This window comes from Temnothorax nylanderi, unplaced genomic scaffold, assembly GCF_030848795.1.
Source record: "Temnothorax nylanderi isolate EJ_2023f unplaced genomic scaffold, tnyl_v1.0 TNYL_tig0102_pilon, whole genome shotgun sequence".
Taxonomy (NCBI): Eukaryota; Metazoa; Arthropoda; class Insecta; order Hymenoptera; family Formicidae; genus Temnothorax; species Temnothorax nylanderi.
Genome location: NW_027249164.1, coordinates 529,637 through 547,742, shown reverse-complemented (window position 1 = coordinate 547,742; position 18,106 = coordinate 529,637). Strand labels below are relative to the sequence as shown.

General features: G+C 35.9%; 2 protein-coding genes across 5 annotated transcripts in view; one reads left to right on the top strand and one right to left on the bottom strand.

Annotated features, from left to right (window-relative positions):
• Window positions 1-18,106, top strand: part of LOC139775649 (BRISC complex subunit FAM175B) — a 28,810-nt gene that overhangs the window by 4,542 nt on the left and 6,162 nt on the right. The gene's annotated exons all lie outside the window — the stretch shown is intronic.
• Hex-a (Hexokinase A) lies at window positions 962-18,042 on the bottom strand. Of its 4 annotated transcripts, none has more exons than XM_071711825.1 (7): window positions 17,896-18,042; window positions 5,026-5,188; window positions 4,094-4,449; window positions 3,822-3,921; window positions 3,007-3,361; window positions 2,456-2,726; window positions 962-1,915 (listed from the first exon to the last, which is right to left on the bottom strand). In XM_071711825.1, the coding sequence occupies exons 1-7, from the start codon at window positions 17,950-17,952 to the stop codon at window positions 1,838-1,840; spliced, it is 1,380 nt and encodes a 459-aa protein (XP_071567926.1). In that variant the 5' UTR covers window positions 17,953-18,042; the 3' UTR covers window positions 962-1,837. The 4 variants fall into 4 exon arrangements, with proteins under 4 accessions (XP_071567926.1, XP_071567925.1, XP_071567927.1 ...); XM_071711824.1 differs by lacking the exon at window positions 17,896-18,042 and adding an exon at window positions 16,084-16,407; XM_071711826.1 differs by lacking the exon at window positions 17,896-18,042 and adding an exon at window positions 8,534-8,873.

Below are 18,106 nucleotides of genomic sequence, written 5' to 3'. Positions count from 1 at the left end.
ACAATATACATTTTACTTTTTATTAAAATATTTTTTTCCTCAGAGAAAGAAAATATTTTTTTAAATATTCTCTCTAAAAATTTCTGTTCTATGTAATCTTACGAATAATGGAATATAATTTTTGCTTATAGTAATATTATCTATAAATCCTTCGATTAATTACAAATTCATCTTCATTAAAACTGAGGATGAAATATAAGATCGAAAGTATTAAACAGGAAAATTATTTTAATCTCGTGTCACGCTTCATTAGCTTTTGACTTAAAATTATATTTTAGTAAGTACTCACCGACTTGAGTGCTCGCAGTCGTCGCAGCATAGCGACGAAAAAAGCTCGCGAATTTTATAAGAATTGCCGGATTTCAGAATTTCGAAATGTACACGGTGTCGTTGAAAACAAGCGCACTGAAAAACCGACGCCACTCTCAAACCTTATCATTTATCTCATTAGGCTTTATCGCGATAATGATAAGGAGACACACGCTTGATTAATAGCCGGCAATATTCCCCGAATGCTTTATCTCGCATGCAATCATCAGAGATATCTAATAACTTAATAATATAATATACAAGGCGTAAATAAATAAAAGATAACTAATATAGGATGAAGTAAATTTAATTTCTTTTTAGATAAAATTTTTTATGATAATTTCGAACTTTCCAACATTAAACTTTACAGTTTTGCGTATTGTCGCGCAGCTATGTTTTAAGATAAAATTCTATTTAAATTTATTTGCAGTTAATTGAATAATATGATGTCGCGCGGTCTATAATATTTTTTTTCTCCTTGAAATTTAATTTTTCATACGTATGCTATCTTCGACCGATAGCTATAAAGCCAACTCGATATATACCTTGAGATCATTTTCAAATCGGTGGAAAATTTGAAGCAAAAATATTCGGTGATTCAAGGATGTATCGTGTAATAAAATGAAAGGACCAACTGAAACAGTACAGAATATCGATGGAAAACTTTGTTTATTCTCGAATCTGTGTTAATTTCTTGCCGTTTCATCGCTACGATCTATTTATCGATTTAATTCGTTTACACTCATCTCAATATTTTTATTAACAATCAACAATTGACAACACAGCCACTCGACATTTTTTCTTGCCGGTTCAATATATCCGGCAATTTTCTCATTTTTATTCAAATACATCTAACGCTCTCTCTCTCTCTCTCTCGCTAATATTTCCTCGCAGAATCACGGGCTAATTAACCGCTCACGCTAACGAATCGATAATGCGAATCATTAATGAATCACGCTAATTAGCGATCGTCGTACTGGACCGCCGCAGGAAGGATTTCTACATCCTTGATTTTCCGGTTTCTCGCAAGAACATTAACTAAGTAATCACCGTCCTCTAATCTGCTAAGTTATTGTTTTTTGTGCTCTATGTACAAGAAATTCATCGCGCAATATTTTTTTCTTTTTTTGGATTCTGTTCATCTCCTTTAAACTGCACTCTCAAAACAAGGCAGGCAACACGCGTGCCAATGCGTATTACGTTAAAATCTTTTTTTTTATATATAAAAAACGGACCCGTAATCTATATCTCCGACATTTGAATACGTCTGTGGGTCGTTTTTCTAACAGACTTTGAAGAAGCCTCAGAAGATCTAAAAAAACGGTCTTAAAAGAAGGAAGAAGACGGAGCGTAAAAAGTGCAGCTAAAACGAACACAAGAAAGATCTCCAAATTTGTTTCACCGTACTCGGTCGCTCTCACTCGTTCCTTATTCACTCACTCGATCAGTTCTCTCATACCGTCGTTCGATTTTATAGTACATGTAATTGAATTGAATTGCAGCTAGCTCGCTACCGACAACCGCGTCTTCACCGCTTCTGCGCCGCCACTGCGGCGACCAATGCGGCGCCACGGCCGCTACCGTCCTCCGAGAGCATCAAGTCGAACTGCAACAAACAAGTTGAAATCAGTGCATAGAAAAAAAAAGAATATTCTTTATTGGACAATATCTTTAGTTTTAATGTGGAAATCTTGAAATGAGATTGCGTAAACGAAGAAAATTTGCTTGAACAAAGTCATTTTATATACATAGTTCAACCAAAAAGTAATGTAATATTGAAATTTAAGATTATCAAATTCTTATAAAAAGATTAGAGTATCCTGCATATATACGAAACAACACGAACGCGTTAATTTGAATATATAAGTTTTGATTTGACTTCTTTTTTTTCTGTGGGAACAAATAATAAAATTCTAAGTAATATTCTGTTCGTCGGATAGCGTTATTTCACTCATTATTTCATCCGAAAAGGTTTGTTTCCTTGAACAAACACAATTTCCGTTATATACTCCTGATTAGTTTCTGGCTTAAAATCTTGTGCTCCAATTTTGCTTCATCTAACGCTTTGGATGTGTTGCATGTAAGATCAAGAGTACTGGTTTGTAATCGTAATACTCTTCCATTTTCTACATTATCGTTCTCTCACCTTGTAGTTCTGAAGCTCGCTGATCTTCGCCTTCATGAGATCGTGGAAGTGCGGGTGGAATCGGTACACCGATCCGTCGATGCCCACCGTGATGTTATTCTCTCCTATTTTGTTCAGCAACGTCGCTATCCCCGCGCTCGACAGATGCGCTGCTCTCCTCGACACCACCGAGCATACGTATCTCACATTCTCGCAATCCTGATCGGTCACATTCCGCATTCCTAGCTCGGCCAATATTTCCCGGCAATTCGTGTACCTTCCCTTCGGATCGCTGAAATACAGATGCAATATTTTAATAATCGTTAACTCGATCCTTTTTCCGTTAATTTTCAATCACACGGGATGAGAATTTTTGACAATTTTTTTGTCTTTTTTTCTATTTAATTATCGATAAGTAATGTTTTTATATGATTAATTTTATTAAACAAGCAAACACGCGAACGAATTAAGAATCACGGCTCCATCTCGTACATAATCCATCCGTAGCTTTTACGAGGAGACTGGAGAGATCTTTAACTATATATACGCGATTAAAATAAATCGATATTTACTTTTCGATCTCGGAGACATATTTCGTGAAGAATTTGCCGCGTTTTCTGAGATCGGGCGAGCATTTGCCGCCGAAGAGAAGACCAGCGTTCACCAGTTTCTCGAGAACCAGCCTCGCCAGTTCACCCATATACATTCCCGAGATCATTTTCTCAAACAGCTGCTTGGTAGGGTTGATGGAGTTCTCGTCTATGGCACGATCGAACTCGGTTGTCACGAAGTCTAACGTGTCATGTTCGCCAAACGCACCCCATTCTGTGTTGATGAGCATGTGGGGCTTGTGATCGGCATAGTTGCCTGGAATCGCGCACTCCACGTTCTTTGTCTTTTCGACGTAGCAGGCGTTGCTTCCAGTACCTGCGATTGCGTGAGAACTTTATTCATTTCAAATAAATTATAAAAAAGATAAACAAATTTATATATAATGTATTTAATATTCGAGGATAGAACTAGCGATAAAATTTACGCCGAGAGTTTAATTTTATTCGGCAATATTATTACTTTATTACGTGATCTAGCATTAAATTTTGCAAACTTATTTGAGTTTGAATCGAGGGGTTTGAACCGCTGAGGGCATTTCGTCGAGGCATTGCTAGAAATTACTAGGAATTAATGGGCCCCATAAGGCGCATCAATGCCCACCAATGTCCACTAACTCCCAGTAATTCTTAGCAATGCCTCAATGAAATGCCCTCAGCGGTTTACCCCTCGGTTTGAATACAATTTATTCACCTACATTAATTGATATTTATATTGCCACGATAATAAATAATTTATTATGTGTGAAATTTCTTAATAAAAATAAATGTATACGTACCGACGATTAAGCCGACTCGACAGTTTTGATTCTTCCAAGCGCATGACATTAAAGTGCCGGTGGTGTCATTTAAGATTGCGCACACGTCGATTTTAACGTCCTGTGGGAAATATGGAATAATTATATTCGGGCCGTTTAATTTATCCTTGTATAACATAAATATTAATATTTTCAAACGTCTCTTACAACAATCGAGAATAACAATTGTAGAATAACAAAAGAGTTAGATTTGAAAGAAAAAGAGTTAGATTTGCTCATAATGTCGCACTTACTTTTCTTCTACTAATCGCGTCTTCGAGAAGGCCAACGACATCCTCCCCGATCACGCCACTACAATCGAAACCCTTGGTCCACCTCACCAGGTGGCCCTGTGTCAACCCGTATTGGGTCAGGGGGAAGCTGAAGGTGAAGCCTAACGGTAGCACCTCGTTCTGCATGTTCAGGTCCTTTACGAACAATGCCAAACACTGAGCGATATGGTCGAACAGCTGGATACCGGTTCCGAGCATCAAACTTTGGGGTATCGCGTAGATCTTGCTTTTCATATCGAAATTCTGACCATCCAGTGTGATCAGCAACACTCTAAAATTTGTACCGCCCAGATCGAGCGCCAGGAAGTTGCCCTTCTCTAAGAAGAAAAATTAGTAACCGTTAATTTACACTTTCTTTCAAGACCTGAACAATTTTGTTTCAATTCTTCTTTATCGATATTTGATATTTCTCTGTTTCTCAAATTAATTTTTAGTTTTCATATTAACTATCTCAATAAGTTTAAACAAAATGAAATAATTTAATTAATTTTCGATATATATTTTTGTATATATTTTTGTTTAAGCTAGAGAAATAATAATAAAACACAATCTTGCACGGTTCAATGAATTCTATCTTTCTATATAATCTATCTTTTTTTCTTCAGAATCTAATCTCTCTAAGTTTGTAAAGATACGCTTCATTTCCGGCTTACATGCCGATAATCATCGCGATTTCAATAAAGACAATATCACTGTCATAAATAAATCTTAATACTAAAGTACAATTACATGCACGCTTGATGAAGTTTTACATTCCATTTTTACATGAAGATTTTGGGCAACATGAATTACGCCCGATTTTGTCTAAATTCCACATATTTTTCTTGCGACACTATTAAAATTATCTCAAAGTGCACTGTGATTTACGGCCGTTGCCATGTTTTTTCATTTACCGGTGCCGTTCGGCAGATCTTGCACGTAGGTAGTGAAGCACTTGACGATCGCGTCCTCGTGGGTCTCCTTCGACAGGCCCCTGTTGATCTCGTAGGTGAGCTTCTGCATGACCAGCCGGAGCTGGTCATCGGATAGGACGAGGTCCTTGCAGGCATCTCGTATCTGCGAACGGAGAAACGAACGATGAGACTCGTTATCGATCCGCGCGCGGCGGTGTTATTGGGTGACCTTGAGTCGTCCTTAGGCACCACGCGCGCCGCGCAACGCGGCCGCCGCCGAACGCCGAACATTGCGAGCATTGCATAACGCTCTCGCTCTTACTCCGATGCGCATATAATACCGGGAAAGACTTCGAACGCGAAAAACGATCGGTCTTTTCCCCGTTGACCCCCGACATCAAACGTCAGCGAGAAGTTCAACTCCCGGACCAACTCCGAATCGTGCTTTCTATGAATTTTAGGAGCGATTGTGTTAAACTGCGCGTTAACCCTTTATAGAAAAAAATGACGATTCTCTAATTCTTGGATAGGAAATATTTCTCATGTCTCTATACGTTAAAATTATTTTGAACAATAATCTGACGTTTCTTTATAAATTCCTCATTGTTTCGCGAAAGTTTCAATGCTCGATGTAAAAAAAAATATATAAGAGAACTTGATCTTAAGTACATTTTAATGTAGCACACTCAAGAACAAGCTTTCTTATCTTTCTTTACCGCTGCGAGCATTAAGGCTTGAAGTTTTCGAGAAACTGTGAGGAATTTATAAATGAGAGGACGTGTATTTAAGCATATGTTAAAGTGTACGTTAAAAAAAAATGGAATATGGGGATGAAAAGTGAAAAGTAACAACTTGTTTAGACGCTACGATTTCTCTTTGCATATTGTTTTGTTATAATTCAGTAAATATTTGGTAAAAAGTAGAAGATATATTTAATTGAACGGAAGAGGACACTTGAAACGATTGAGAGATATCATATTTCCCGCCAATTTCGTACGTTCTTTCTCCCACCGAGACCGTAATGAAGCATCGATTTCTGACGTCACCGACACACCCGCCCGCCGACCAATAGAATCCATCATGAATGGATAACATAGTAGAATATGCGATAGCACGCACCGCATGCAAAAGTACGTGGGTTAATACACGTGGCAGAACGTGTCGGAGGTTTAGATTCGCACTCTTTTCGTCATTAATCAATTCATTTACAACTCATCGCGCGATATAATGCGTGTCACAAGTTCTGAACGAAAATAGAATATATTATTGCAAAATATAATGCAAAATATAAAGCGTTTGATAATTTGTGATAAATATATCTAAATATATATTTTTAAATACATATTCTATTAATTTATAAATATATATTTATATAATTAATAAGAAATGTATTGGACATACTTATGTATTATCCATATGTTATTACGAAATTTGATTAAATCGCGTCGAATTAAGTATACGATTGAAGACGTCTCAGAGAATAAAGTACAACGGTCAGAGTTTCTCTCGATAATACCGATTTGCATTCGCACTTACCGTTTAGTCTCGTTTACGTAGGTAATTGCATGATTCAACTACTTTCAAAGCTGCTCGCAAAAAAAAGCGAAGAAAATAAATGAATCGCGCATTGGAATAAGCCGCCTTGTGACTGCGAACTCGTCTGATACACGCAGCTATACATTTAACCCTTAACTGCATTCCATTCTTATCCTCCAGCCTATCTAGCCTGATTCCATCATCTATTTCCCACTTCATAACATATGTGTATTATGTAATTTTTTTTTACTTGTTATTTCTCCTTGAAAATAAATAGCGGCGCGTAGTGCCGATCAAACGAGAAAAGGCAATATGTCAGTTAATTTTTAATTGGATCATGCGTCAGATAATTTCTGTGTAATACCAAATTATATCAGTCTCGTTCTTCCAGTTAATAGAATTCTGCTTGTTTATTGCAGCAACAGCCACTAAATCATTTGCCTATTTTCTTATTACTCGCCAACGTTACAGTATGATATACGAGACGATTCTCAGCGAATATGATTTAATGATTCCGTTATTACGCTGTTGACATTTGAGAGAGACGTGCGTTTCTTACGCGAAATCAATTATATCACACAGCATCCTTTCGCGCACATGCGATTGTAGCTGTCGGTTAATAAATTTTCGTTTTCTTGAAACTTCTATTATTTATATGTTTTCATATCTATTTCTGCTTTTGTAGAAAATTATGAAGTGCGATAACGGATCCATTGTACAATAATAATTCCATGGAATATTTTGAAGTTATACATTGTTCCATCGCGCGGTACAAGTGATGTCATTCAATTTTTAATTGCCTCAATTAAGCTTAATTTCTCAAGTCACTTATGATATCGGAAGTATCTGTTTATTTCGTTTGACTTTTTAAAAATATAAACAATATGTAAGGAGTTTGACTCTAAAAATCTTCGTAAAATTTTTCAATCTTTTAACAATATAATTATAGAATCACCACGATATCATTGGTCATCGTATAATCTCTTATTACCATTTGAATTCTTTTAGAACTCGTTTTTTTTTCTATCGAACTTTCATTTTCCGAATTAGTTTTTTTCTGATTTTTTAATCCTTTTAATCTATTCGCTTATCTCTAATATCATTTCTAACACTTTATAAATTATGTAATCAAAATTTGAAAAAAAGTCGATTTATCATTCGACATAATCACACACAGACATTTTTCTTCCATCGCTATAAATTTTCACTCGGCGACTCTTCGAATATTTAATATTTAAATAATTTTAGTATTTTTTTATTTGACTACCACACTTTTAATTATAATTGAGAAAATTGAGACAAAATTGAGAATTATTTTACTGTTAATCCATTATTGTACTTTATACTTTTTTAATTTCTTTCCCTCAAGAGTTTTGAATTTTTTGCATCCTGCTATATATACATATATATAGGTCGGTGACCCATTCCTCTAATCTTGTCCTTTGAACTCTTGCCTCTCACACTATTTTAATGCACACACAAATAATCAATAAATTACTTTGGTCCTGCCATAACCATAAATATCGCTTTCTCCTCTCTTTTTTCCTCTTTTCTCCACCTTTTAATGTTCTCTCCGACCTTGCTTTCTAACCTTGGCTCCAATTTTACAATCTATCCTGTCCTCGACATCCCTAATCTTCTCTCGATACATTCCAAGTGCAGGTGACTCGAAGAAATGCATGATAAAAATTCAATTTTAAATTCAATCTGGTTCAACTGTCATAGGAATTATAGGGCCACTAAACAAATATACAACATAATATTACGCCAATTATTTATATGATGAAACACCTGCGATTTCACCTTCGTTTTTTTTTTAACTGACCTGAGTCTTACGCTTAATTTACCGAGCTTTTCTCAAACGTCTTCTAATCCAAGTGTACACAATGCCACAACAAACAGACATACACAGAGACATGGATACCACATATTTTGCTCCTTCTAATCATCCATTACTCGATCACTAGCTCACCTCCTGCTTGATCAAGTCATCGCACGATAACGTGGACGTCTTCATGGCCCTCCCAACCTCGCACTCGGTAGCACAGCCCTCGAGCAGCTTCGTGATTGCTGACTTGAACGACCAGCGACAGGAGAAAAAACGTAAATCGAACGCACGTCGATTTATTTCTCTTTCCTACGTATTTTTTCGACTGCGTCGTCGATGTGGTCGACGGACTTAGCTTAGCTCAACTAGGAAGTAGTGAAGTTTCCGATTCCTGATGAATATACGAGTTACAAGCTGTCCCTTTGAACTTTGTATCGCGACTGGCTGGAACGACGGCCGACGGCGCCTGTCCGTCCGTTCCCCACGAGCGCGATTCTGTTGGAGGGAATGGAACTGTGTGTTCATAGTGGGGTGAAAGGAGGCCATGGAGGAGGCAATGATACCAGTGATGAACGTGGTTCCTCGATTCACCCGCGATTTTACCCAGCTAGTTACCAAAAGATTTGTCCTTTTTCTACGAAGACATTTAACGGAAAATATTTATCTATTATTATATTGGATTATTACGTGTGAAAAAATTAAATTCCTGAAAGATTTAGTTTTATGTGACACTCATACATAAAGTGTGTGTGTGTAGGTAAACTCTCGATTATCTTTTGATTTTTTATTTTGTTATAATATCCTTTTCGATTTTGGTTATCTTCAGATATTATCGCATTTTATATTTTGAGTACACTTTATGAGAGATTGTATGAATACTATAAACATGACAATTTGTGTGAATAATATGATTAGTGAGGTAATCAAGTGTAAATATGTACATGTACTTAAAACTCATTACCATCGAAATTTTTTGCGCATTAATATTTGAAAAATTATATATTTATTGAAAAAAGCTGTTTATACATAGAACTTATTTTATCGGAATTAAAATTGAGATAACGCGCTTTATTTTCTCTCTTTTTCAGTTACTTAATTAATTTTAAGATTACTCAATTTATTTTCAATTTAATAAATAATTTAATAAATAATTCTTTTTTAACGCATTGAAGATTAAATTAAATAGAAAATTTAATAATACTTAATATTTTTATTCTTTTTATTTATATTTTAATAGTATGAAGATTTTTAGTTAAATATCGTAAAACGTGAGGTCAACCAGTTTCTAATGTAATGAGCCGGCACTGCGGCCAATCGGTTAGTGGTGGAAGAAGTGCGTGGGGTGGCAATAGATAGCAGCGAAAGAGGGGTGACTTTCCCCTCGCATGCATTCGCTGTTAAGGTGGAGGCTCGTCCTCAAGGGCAAATGGATCAAACGTTTCCTGAAGCGGGTATTTCCCGTACTTATCACTGTCTGAACTGTCTGACCAACCAATAATTAATTTTATTTTCGTTAATTACTTAAGTATACGATAAAGTATACCGTTTCCTTCCTTCGAGTCGCCTTTAATCCTCAACAAGATTTCTTTTAGATATTCTATGGAAAATAATTTTAACGAGATTTGAAAAATTGTATTACGAATTTTATCGTTGAACATATTAGTCAATAAAATATTATGATTAAATTTGGAGGAAGTAATTTAATATCTATTTTAAATAAAAAGTCACTAAAATTGAATATTGTTTGTACAAACCGCTCTAAAATTTCTTTTTATAGCAATTTTACAGCGGCTTATATATAAAATTCTATTCGATTAATCTATATCATTCTTATGAATGAAAAAAAAGAAACATTTATGGATGAATTCAAGTGCGTACCATCAGATGGCAGAGCTGTATTGATCGTTAATTAATTAATTAATACTAGAAAATTTATAGAAGATCGATTGCATCACATCGTGATGAAATCCATCGCTCCAGACGGAGTATTTAAAGGGTGATGCAACATTCTAGCGGGTTTGAACATGTGGGAGCGAAAGTCTGGTCGCGATTGGTCGACCTACGGGGGCTCGCCCGTTCAATCCCTCGCTGGTGACGTCACCACGTCTCTCCTTAAAGAGACGAAAATGTGCTGCTACTGTACAAACTGCTTCGCTCTCTCTAGCTCTCTCTATATTTTTTTTCAGTGAATTTCTTTAAACAATTATCTCAGAGACTCTTTCTTTTCTTCAGTGTATATCTTGTTAATTTAACGATTCTCTCTTTCTCTTCATGATTTTCCCTTTCCTTTCGCATTTTTAATGGGGTAAAAAATTATACGCCTGACGTAAATCTAAACTAGACGATAAACGATGAAATTACATGATATTACAAATATAATATTTAGCTGCATTTTGTTGTTTTTAATTCAGAATTGTTTTCATTTTGGCGAATTTTAAGCGTCGTGTGAATCAATCGTTAAAAATCTGATGCAATTGAGCACGTAGCGTCATGTTATCTGTAATTCTGCGAAAGAGATTACTTCGTACTAAGACATTGAGCCTTATTAAACTTTATGTCTCTCTGCACTGTCAATAAACATAAGCCGGATAAGCCACGATCGATAAGATAGCGTTCGTCTTAGTCGTCGTTATTGCAATTTAGTTTCGATATCTTATTAATTATGGAGAAGCATTGAACGAAGAATAAATATAACAAAAGTGCAATATTTTCTTTTGCATTGTAAATTGTAAATGTAACGAATACGAGGATATCTGTAGGAAAGGAAACTACAATGAAATAATTTTTATAATCACATATAATTTTGACTTATTCGTTTTTTACGGAGAAAGAAGTTCTTTTTAAACTGATTGTCTTTGTTTTATAAAATGTCACGCAGATATCTATTTTAATAATGAATACGAAATAAATATTTCTCGATATGTTATTATTTGTTAAATCGTTCAACATTAATACTTATACAATTAGTTCCTTATCTTTTCTGAGTTATCTTCCGATATTATCAAATTCTTGATGACAATTTCCGTTCTAATGTCTATTTCTACCAATGCAGATTAACTTTAATCTAAGTTTAATTTACTTTTTATCTTTTCTCAGTTCCAAGAGTTAGAAAAAGATAAAAGGTAAGTTAAATCCAGACTGAAATTAATTTGCAATGATAGAAATGGACGTAACAGGAATAATGGCTCTGACATTGCGAACACGCCATTAGTATCCAGATGGAGAGTAAACGACGCAGGTTTACGTCTCGTGTTAATAAATACGAATTCTCTTCCAGAAAAATAATTTCTGTGTATTTCGCTCCTTTTTTTTCCAATTATACATTACGACACAGCGTAAAATCCCAGATCTCTTATTTTAGTGAGAAAGGTCGGAGAGAGCAGCTCTTGTCCGAAAAAAATCAGATTTTGTACACAAATATCGAGCCAGACGGGGATTTTTTTTTCTTTTCAATGAACTCGTTATCAACTGACGTTGATAACCCTGTCAGAGTTGTAATTGATAATCGTCTTATCGATGACTCCGCGTGGCACAAGCTAAACAACGGTTCCCGATTATATCGTTCATCCGGTGGATTTGCGTATCAACACGGATTTTTCGTTCCTCGATAAATGCCGAAACATTATTCGTGTGAACGACGAGCTTCGCGCATAAAAATCTCTTTTTTTCTTTTATCGACGACGATCAAAGTCCGTGTGTTTAGATAAGATTGTCTTTAGGCCTCCAATATTTTGTTAGGGTTATCATAACACATACGTTCTTCGACTGCGCGATATATAATGCATTCGCTTCTGTAACGTAGTAAAGATGATAAACGGTACTTAATCATCCTCGATATATTTGTTGCGCAAATATTATGTCTAGCGAAGAAACTGCGGTTAACGTTCGTCGTCGGCTATACATATGGCGGGAAACGTTGAAAGGATGTCCACAGTAGTTTTGGCATATATTTTAGGCGTGTCTCTCTCTCTCTCTTTCTCTCTTTCTTTCTCTCTGTCTTTGCCGCGTACGAGAAAAGTGCGTACGTTCGAATGTTCACGTACGCACCTCGCGCTCACGTGCGTGATTCCGAGCTCATCCGTGCCTTGAAAGTCGAGAGGTTTCAAACTTCTAAGCTACTACTCTTAAAGATAGTAACAATTTAAGTTAAAAGACTTCCGGCATTTGTTTTTTTAATTAACATATTATCTTATCGCGTATTTTTTACAAAAACGTTACACCCCACTTCAAAGTCATGAAGAGGAACGTACGAGTTTCCTAATTTGTGTTCGCAACTTGAGAAGTCGCAGCATTTTTCGCGAAAAACAAAACAAAAAGATTTATTTTACGAACGAATCATATCACCTCGCACACGCGACTTGGTTATCGCGAGACACTTGCGAGAGTGTGCCGTAAAACTTTTTTGAAGTCCCACATTTTATATGCAACGACCCAATCCTTTAGATAACAGCCTCGAGTTACTTAGCCTTGCGGCCGAGTGCGTCGTGCCTAATGCGACAAGAATACGTTTTACAATTGTATACGATCGAAGTAAGTGGAGACAGATAGGATTCAGCGAACACTTCGAACGTCGCGTGAAACAGGATCGTCGCGATGTTACGTAATAGCCGTGCACGATGTGGTTACAGTCATTACTTCTATGAACTGTGCATGGTAATATAATACATGATATACGGCGACCAATGGTCGATGCAGGTAATAGAAGCATCTCGGTTAGTCACATGAACGGATAATGATTTAATTTTTTTACACCCCAATCTTTTTTTTTGCGCTCGTGATTGAGAAAAAGGAGCACGAGCAAACTGGCGAAGTGTGCGTCTATCACGTGAGAAATCTTGACAAATTCTGAACAAAATTGAAAAGTATATACGACTACTTATAGTTTACAATGGGATGCTTATAACAAATTCTGGACTTGAGAAGGGCTTATCTTCAACAGAAGAAGATAATTGAAAGAAATTGCGAGAGAAAGTAGGCAAAAATTGCTTCCAAAAGAGAATATCTGTATTCAAGGGAAAAAATAGTAAGCAAGATGAAGAAAAAACACGATATAAAGATTATAATATTTGACCAATAAAAAAACTTTCATATAAGTCATATCTTAAGAGATAAGTACATCTGAAAAGCGCTGCTGAATGACCGAAAGATATCGAACTGATGATATAATTTTTGTTTATAAATGATTTACGATTCTACAATAAATGATTCTCATTATTTTCTGAAACTTGTTGGGTCCACGCAATAAGATGCGTAATTAAAATACAAAAAAAAAGGAGTAAAAGGTGCCGCGGTAAACTTACGATTTATTATGCAAGAAGAAACGTAGAGATATATTAAGAATACAAAATTCCTGAAAACGCTTCCAAAAACTAACTTCTTCGCAGGCGAGGAGAAAAAATTGTAATGCAGTGCCGTTACAATGCGACAAACCGAGAACTTTTTTTCATGCTTTAAGAAGCTCTTTAACAGAACAGAATGAGATAACACTTGTATCGCGTTATTAATATTCAACGTCGGTGACGTCACGCGAGCACGTCAAACGCGCTATTATTAATTTAGCGACGTATTGTCTACTCATCAATAACGTATTTCTCAATTGAAAATTACGCGTCACGCTAAATATTACGTAAACATACAAAATACTTTCTGTACTTGTAATCCTAGTAATCCCAGTGGTATTCATCTATCGAAACGCGTCCGGTGACAAAAACAGGAGGAAGAATAGCTTACTCGCACAATCTTCCTCTTTCGCTAACAGCACAAATTTTTTCCTAATGAGTCACTGTATATCACGTTTCTTAGAAAATATGAACTTTAGATATCTCAATTAAGAGTTTTAAATTGGCATCGAGTCGGAGCGTTTGAGATCCTTTATACAAGTCCTTTATACAAAGTAATAATATATTAATGTGTGACCGACTATGAGGATGGACCGGATGGACTCAGCATATCATTTTCAAACAAATTAATTATCTATATTCGACCCCTAGATCCCATATTGACCCTCATTTCAAGCAATAATTTAGGTAATTTTTGATTAAATAAAACACGCATTAAATTAAAACAATTCAATAACGTTTTTTTATCGAAATGAGAAGACATTTTAATATCTATTTCTTTTATTAATATGACTCTTCCTAAGTGAAACAGTTATTAAGACGAAGCAAGCTGTTTTTGTCACGTCGTATAAAAATAGAGAATTTTTTTAATAATATGAATCTCCTGATTTATTACGTTTCTATAAATTTAATTTATAGAATTTAATCGAAATGTAATATTTTTATAAATTTAATTTAGAAAGTCGCAAACATTTAGGAATCAAAATATATATTTCATAGGAGGATCATATTACTATCTTTAATATCTATTATCTGCTAATATTTTCTATTACCCTCTTTCTTTTTCTCTCTTTTCCTACAATTTTATACTTTTAGAATCTATTAATTTGATATAAACTAATATAATATAATATAATATAAAAAGATTAGATTGCCTGGTTAGACACTTCCGGGGTGCACATTTCCACTTCGTTGCTCTTGCAACAAGGTCTTCGAATGAGTACCGTAACTGGCTGGAATCATTGTGCTAAGATTGTACTAGCTGATTGATATAATTTCTTACATAAGCAAATGTATCTCCGATAAGAAATCTCTAATTATTTGCAGTTATCAAATTATTTTAATCAAATCAATTACATGTTTTTTTTTTATATTATCAGTGAAGTTTTAATTTATCTTCAATTATTTTACGCAACATATTGCACGTTTTTAATTCGCGCATTTAGTCAAAATGTACAAATGCTTTCTTCATAACCTGATACGATAATGATTATTCATTAGCGATTGTTATGAAAATTACCAAGTTTGCTCCGGGCATATATCCGTGTTCCATATGTGTGTTCGCAAGAAATAAATACCTTCCTTTAAAAATATAAATAATTCTTGAGAAAGGTCAGAAACGAAATATTGTATGATGATATATGGACACCACAATGACATGCGCTGAGAACATACGGTTATTTTCAAAATGAACATGTTACTCTCGGAAATCGATAATAATCAAGACAAAAAAAGAGAAATATGATAATTTATATTTCTCTATTCGTTTACTTCGTGTATTTTTTAAGATTTCTTTAAAATATATATCTTAGAAACATCTTAAAAATTTTCAATTGTTTCGTTTAAAATATCTTTAAAAACACAGAACTAAGAAGCACCTAGTAAATCTGCTCTTAAGAAAATATTATACATTTTTTTTTCAAAAATTAATATTTTAATATATAAAATGTGAATATAATCACATATAACAAAATCACATATATGTATTGAAATAATAACGCTGTACATGGATTTTTTCATATGAAACATATTGTGTAATAAAACTAGATCAGAGTTACTAATTAAGAATTATTCCTTTAATTAAATTCGCAATGAAGTCTTCACAAGGAAAAAATCCAAATACACAATAAACATGCGGAAAATTGAATTACGACTAATAAGACGCATCAAATGCATTTCTAACAAACTAACGATACGACTATTTTTTTCTTTCATTTTGGCAATTAAATTCACGCACTAATAAGACACAATTGTGCGAGAGAAATCCAAAGTATCTAAGTATCAGGAATAAAGACGCCCGAATAGCGATGTATTTACCTCACGTGAAATCCTATGCAAAAGAAACGTACAAATTACCTCGTCTGTCGGATTTAGACTCGCGTCCGGATCTCGAAGGGACGTTCCCGAGTCCCTGATCTCGTATCTCCGTACATCCGGTTCGTACGACATTTCCTTCTTGCTGTAACACTTGCATATCCTGCTGAATAACGACCTGTTCTTCGTCTTCATTTCGTCAGTTCACCCTTGACCTTGACCCTGACCTTGAATTTGACCCTGGCCTCGACCCCGACCCTGATCTCTCTCTCTCTTACACTTGCCTAGCAAAACGGCAATTTCGATACTGGTACTTGGCAAACGACTGCTGCCCGATTATTAACTGCCCGAGAACAATATCGAGAGACATCTGACCTTAACAAACTTCGGCGAAATAATTTTATCCGAGGCGTTTTTAGCGCCATCTGAAGGTGTTCGTCTTTCGAAATGGTAACGCGCATGAGAATTGAAAATCGATCGTGTGGCGTCAGCCGAAATCAGCCTCATATCGCCGAGATTCCAACAGTTTCTGAGAAGGGAAACGAAACGTGATGCTGCATCAGTAGAGAAGACAGAACAATTCAAGGGGATTAGAAGGGGGAAAGGATATGAAATGGGAGGATCAGGGAGGCTGGGATGTCGCATCTCTAATGGCGATAGCTCTGGAAGTGGACCTCTCGCGAAAATCGCGATGCGACGTCCTGTATTTTTCGCCAAAGAATTAATGAATTTGTTAGGTGCGAGTAGTCTATAGCCGATATCTAACTATTGAAAAAAGTTGTGACGGCTCCAAGTACCTTGAAACATATCGGGAGGAAGATTCGAACACCCCGCCATTTCGCTTCCCGCAGGATCATTCTACGCCTGAGCGGGCCGTTACCTTAACGTAACTTCCTGGCACGAGATTCAAACATTCTCACAGGATTTCGCATTATTTCAGAAATAAATTTCAGATATCTTTTCCGTCCGTCATATGTAAATGTTCGGAATATTAGAGAGATAGATCAAATATTCTCTTTTTGAGAGACGCCTCTATTTTCTCACGTTTATATAGAAATACCTACAGAACGGTATAGCGGCAGAAAAAATAGAAGTAGAACAGGCTGATTTTCAGTCAACAAGGGGAACGTGTATACAGGTTTGTGCCACGCCATGTATCGAAGACAAATAAAACATCGTACCTCCGAACAAGCCCATAAATTGTCATATCTTTATTGTGCCAATAAACTAGTTTAAAAATAGGAAGCACTAGCTTATTTAGCGTTCTAACACTTTTTTGTTATACGTAGATAGAGAAAATGTTTGCGAATCGATTTCCAGGAAGGATTTGATCCGTCGGCATCATTTCGCGACTTAATTCCTCCTTTTTCATCCTGCCGACAGTCTTTCATCGCGACACGCGCAATAACGAGCCGCTGTATGGCGGTCTATATATCGTAAGTAACAAAAATAAAAATGTTATGTAAAATACTCGTGAATACGATTAAAATTTATGATAAATGATATAATATCATGCCTGTTGATTGCGATTTTGTTTTCGAATTAGATAACGAAATCGCGTGGTTTCGATGATCTCCCTTCCGGGGAACAACTTTTCGGAGCACGACGGAAATCGCGATACGATCGCAAATTTAGTTATAGATCCCGTTTTGCATTACGAGATATCGGACATTTTTCCACGTCGTAAATCATACGTGGATCACGTGCTTCTCGCTGATGTGTCACATCGAGGGGTTATTCGGGTCCTTTCACGGGGGTATGTTGAGGAATGAGTAGTTTTGCACAAAAAACTTGCGGTACTTACGCAACGAGGGTCAAGGATGCCGTGAAAGGAGGGAGGGATCACCGACTCACCGATTGGTCAATGTGCTCCCATTTCTCCGGGACATAGTCCCAAACTTGTTCGGTCATTGTTCGCGAAACAAAAAAAAAGGAAGAAGAAGAAACAGTAAGGACACGCGAGCGAGATATAATAAAAATCGATTGGAGGTCGTGATTAGCGGCAAGCAATCACGACACTCTCGGGAACACTGTGGGCTTACATCATGTGCAGCCGATGTTCGCG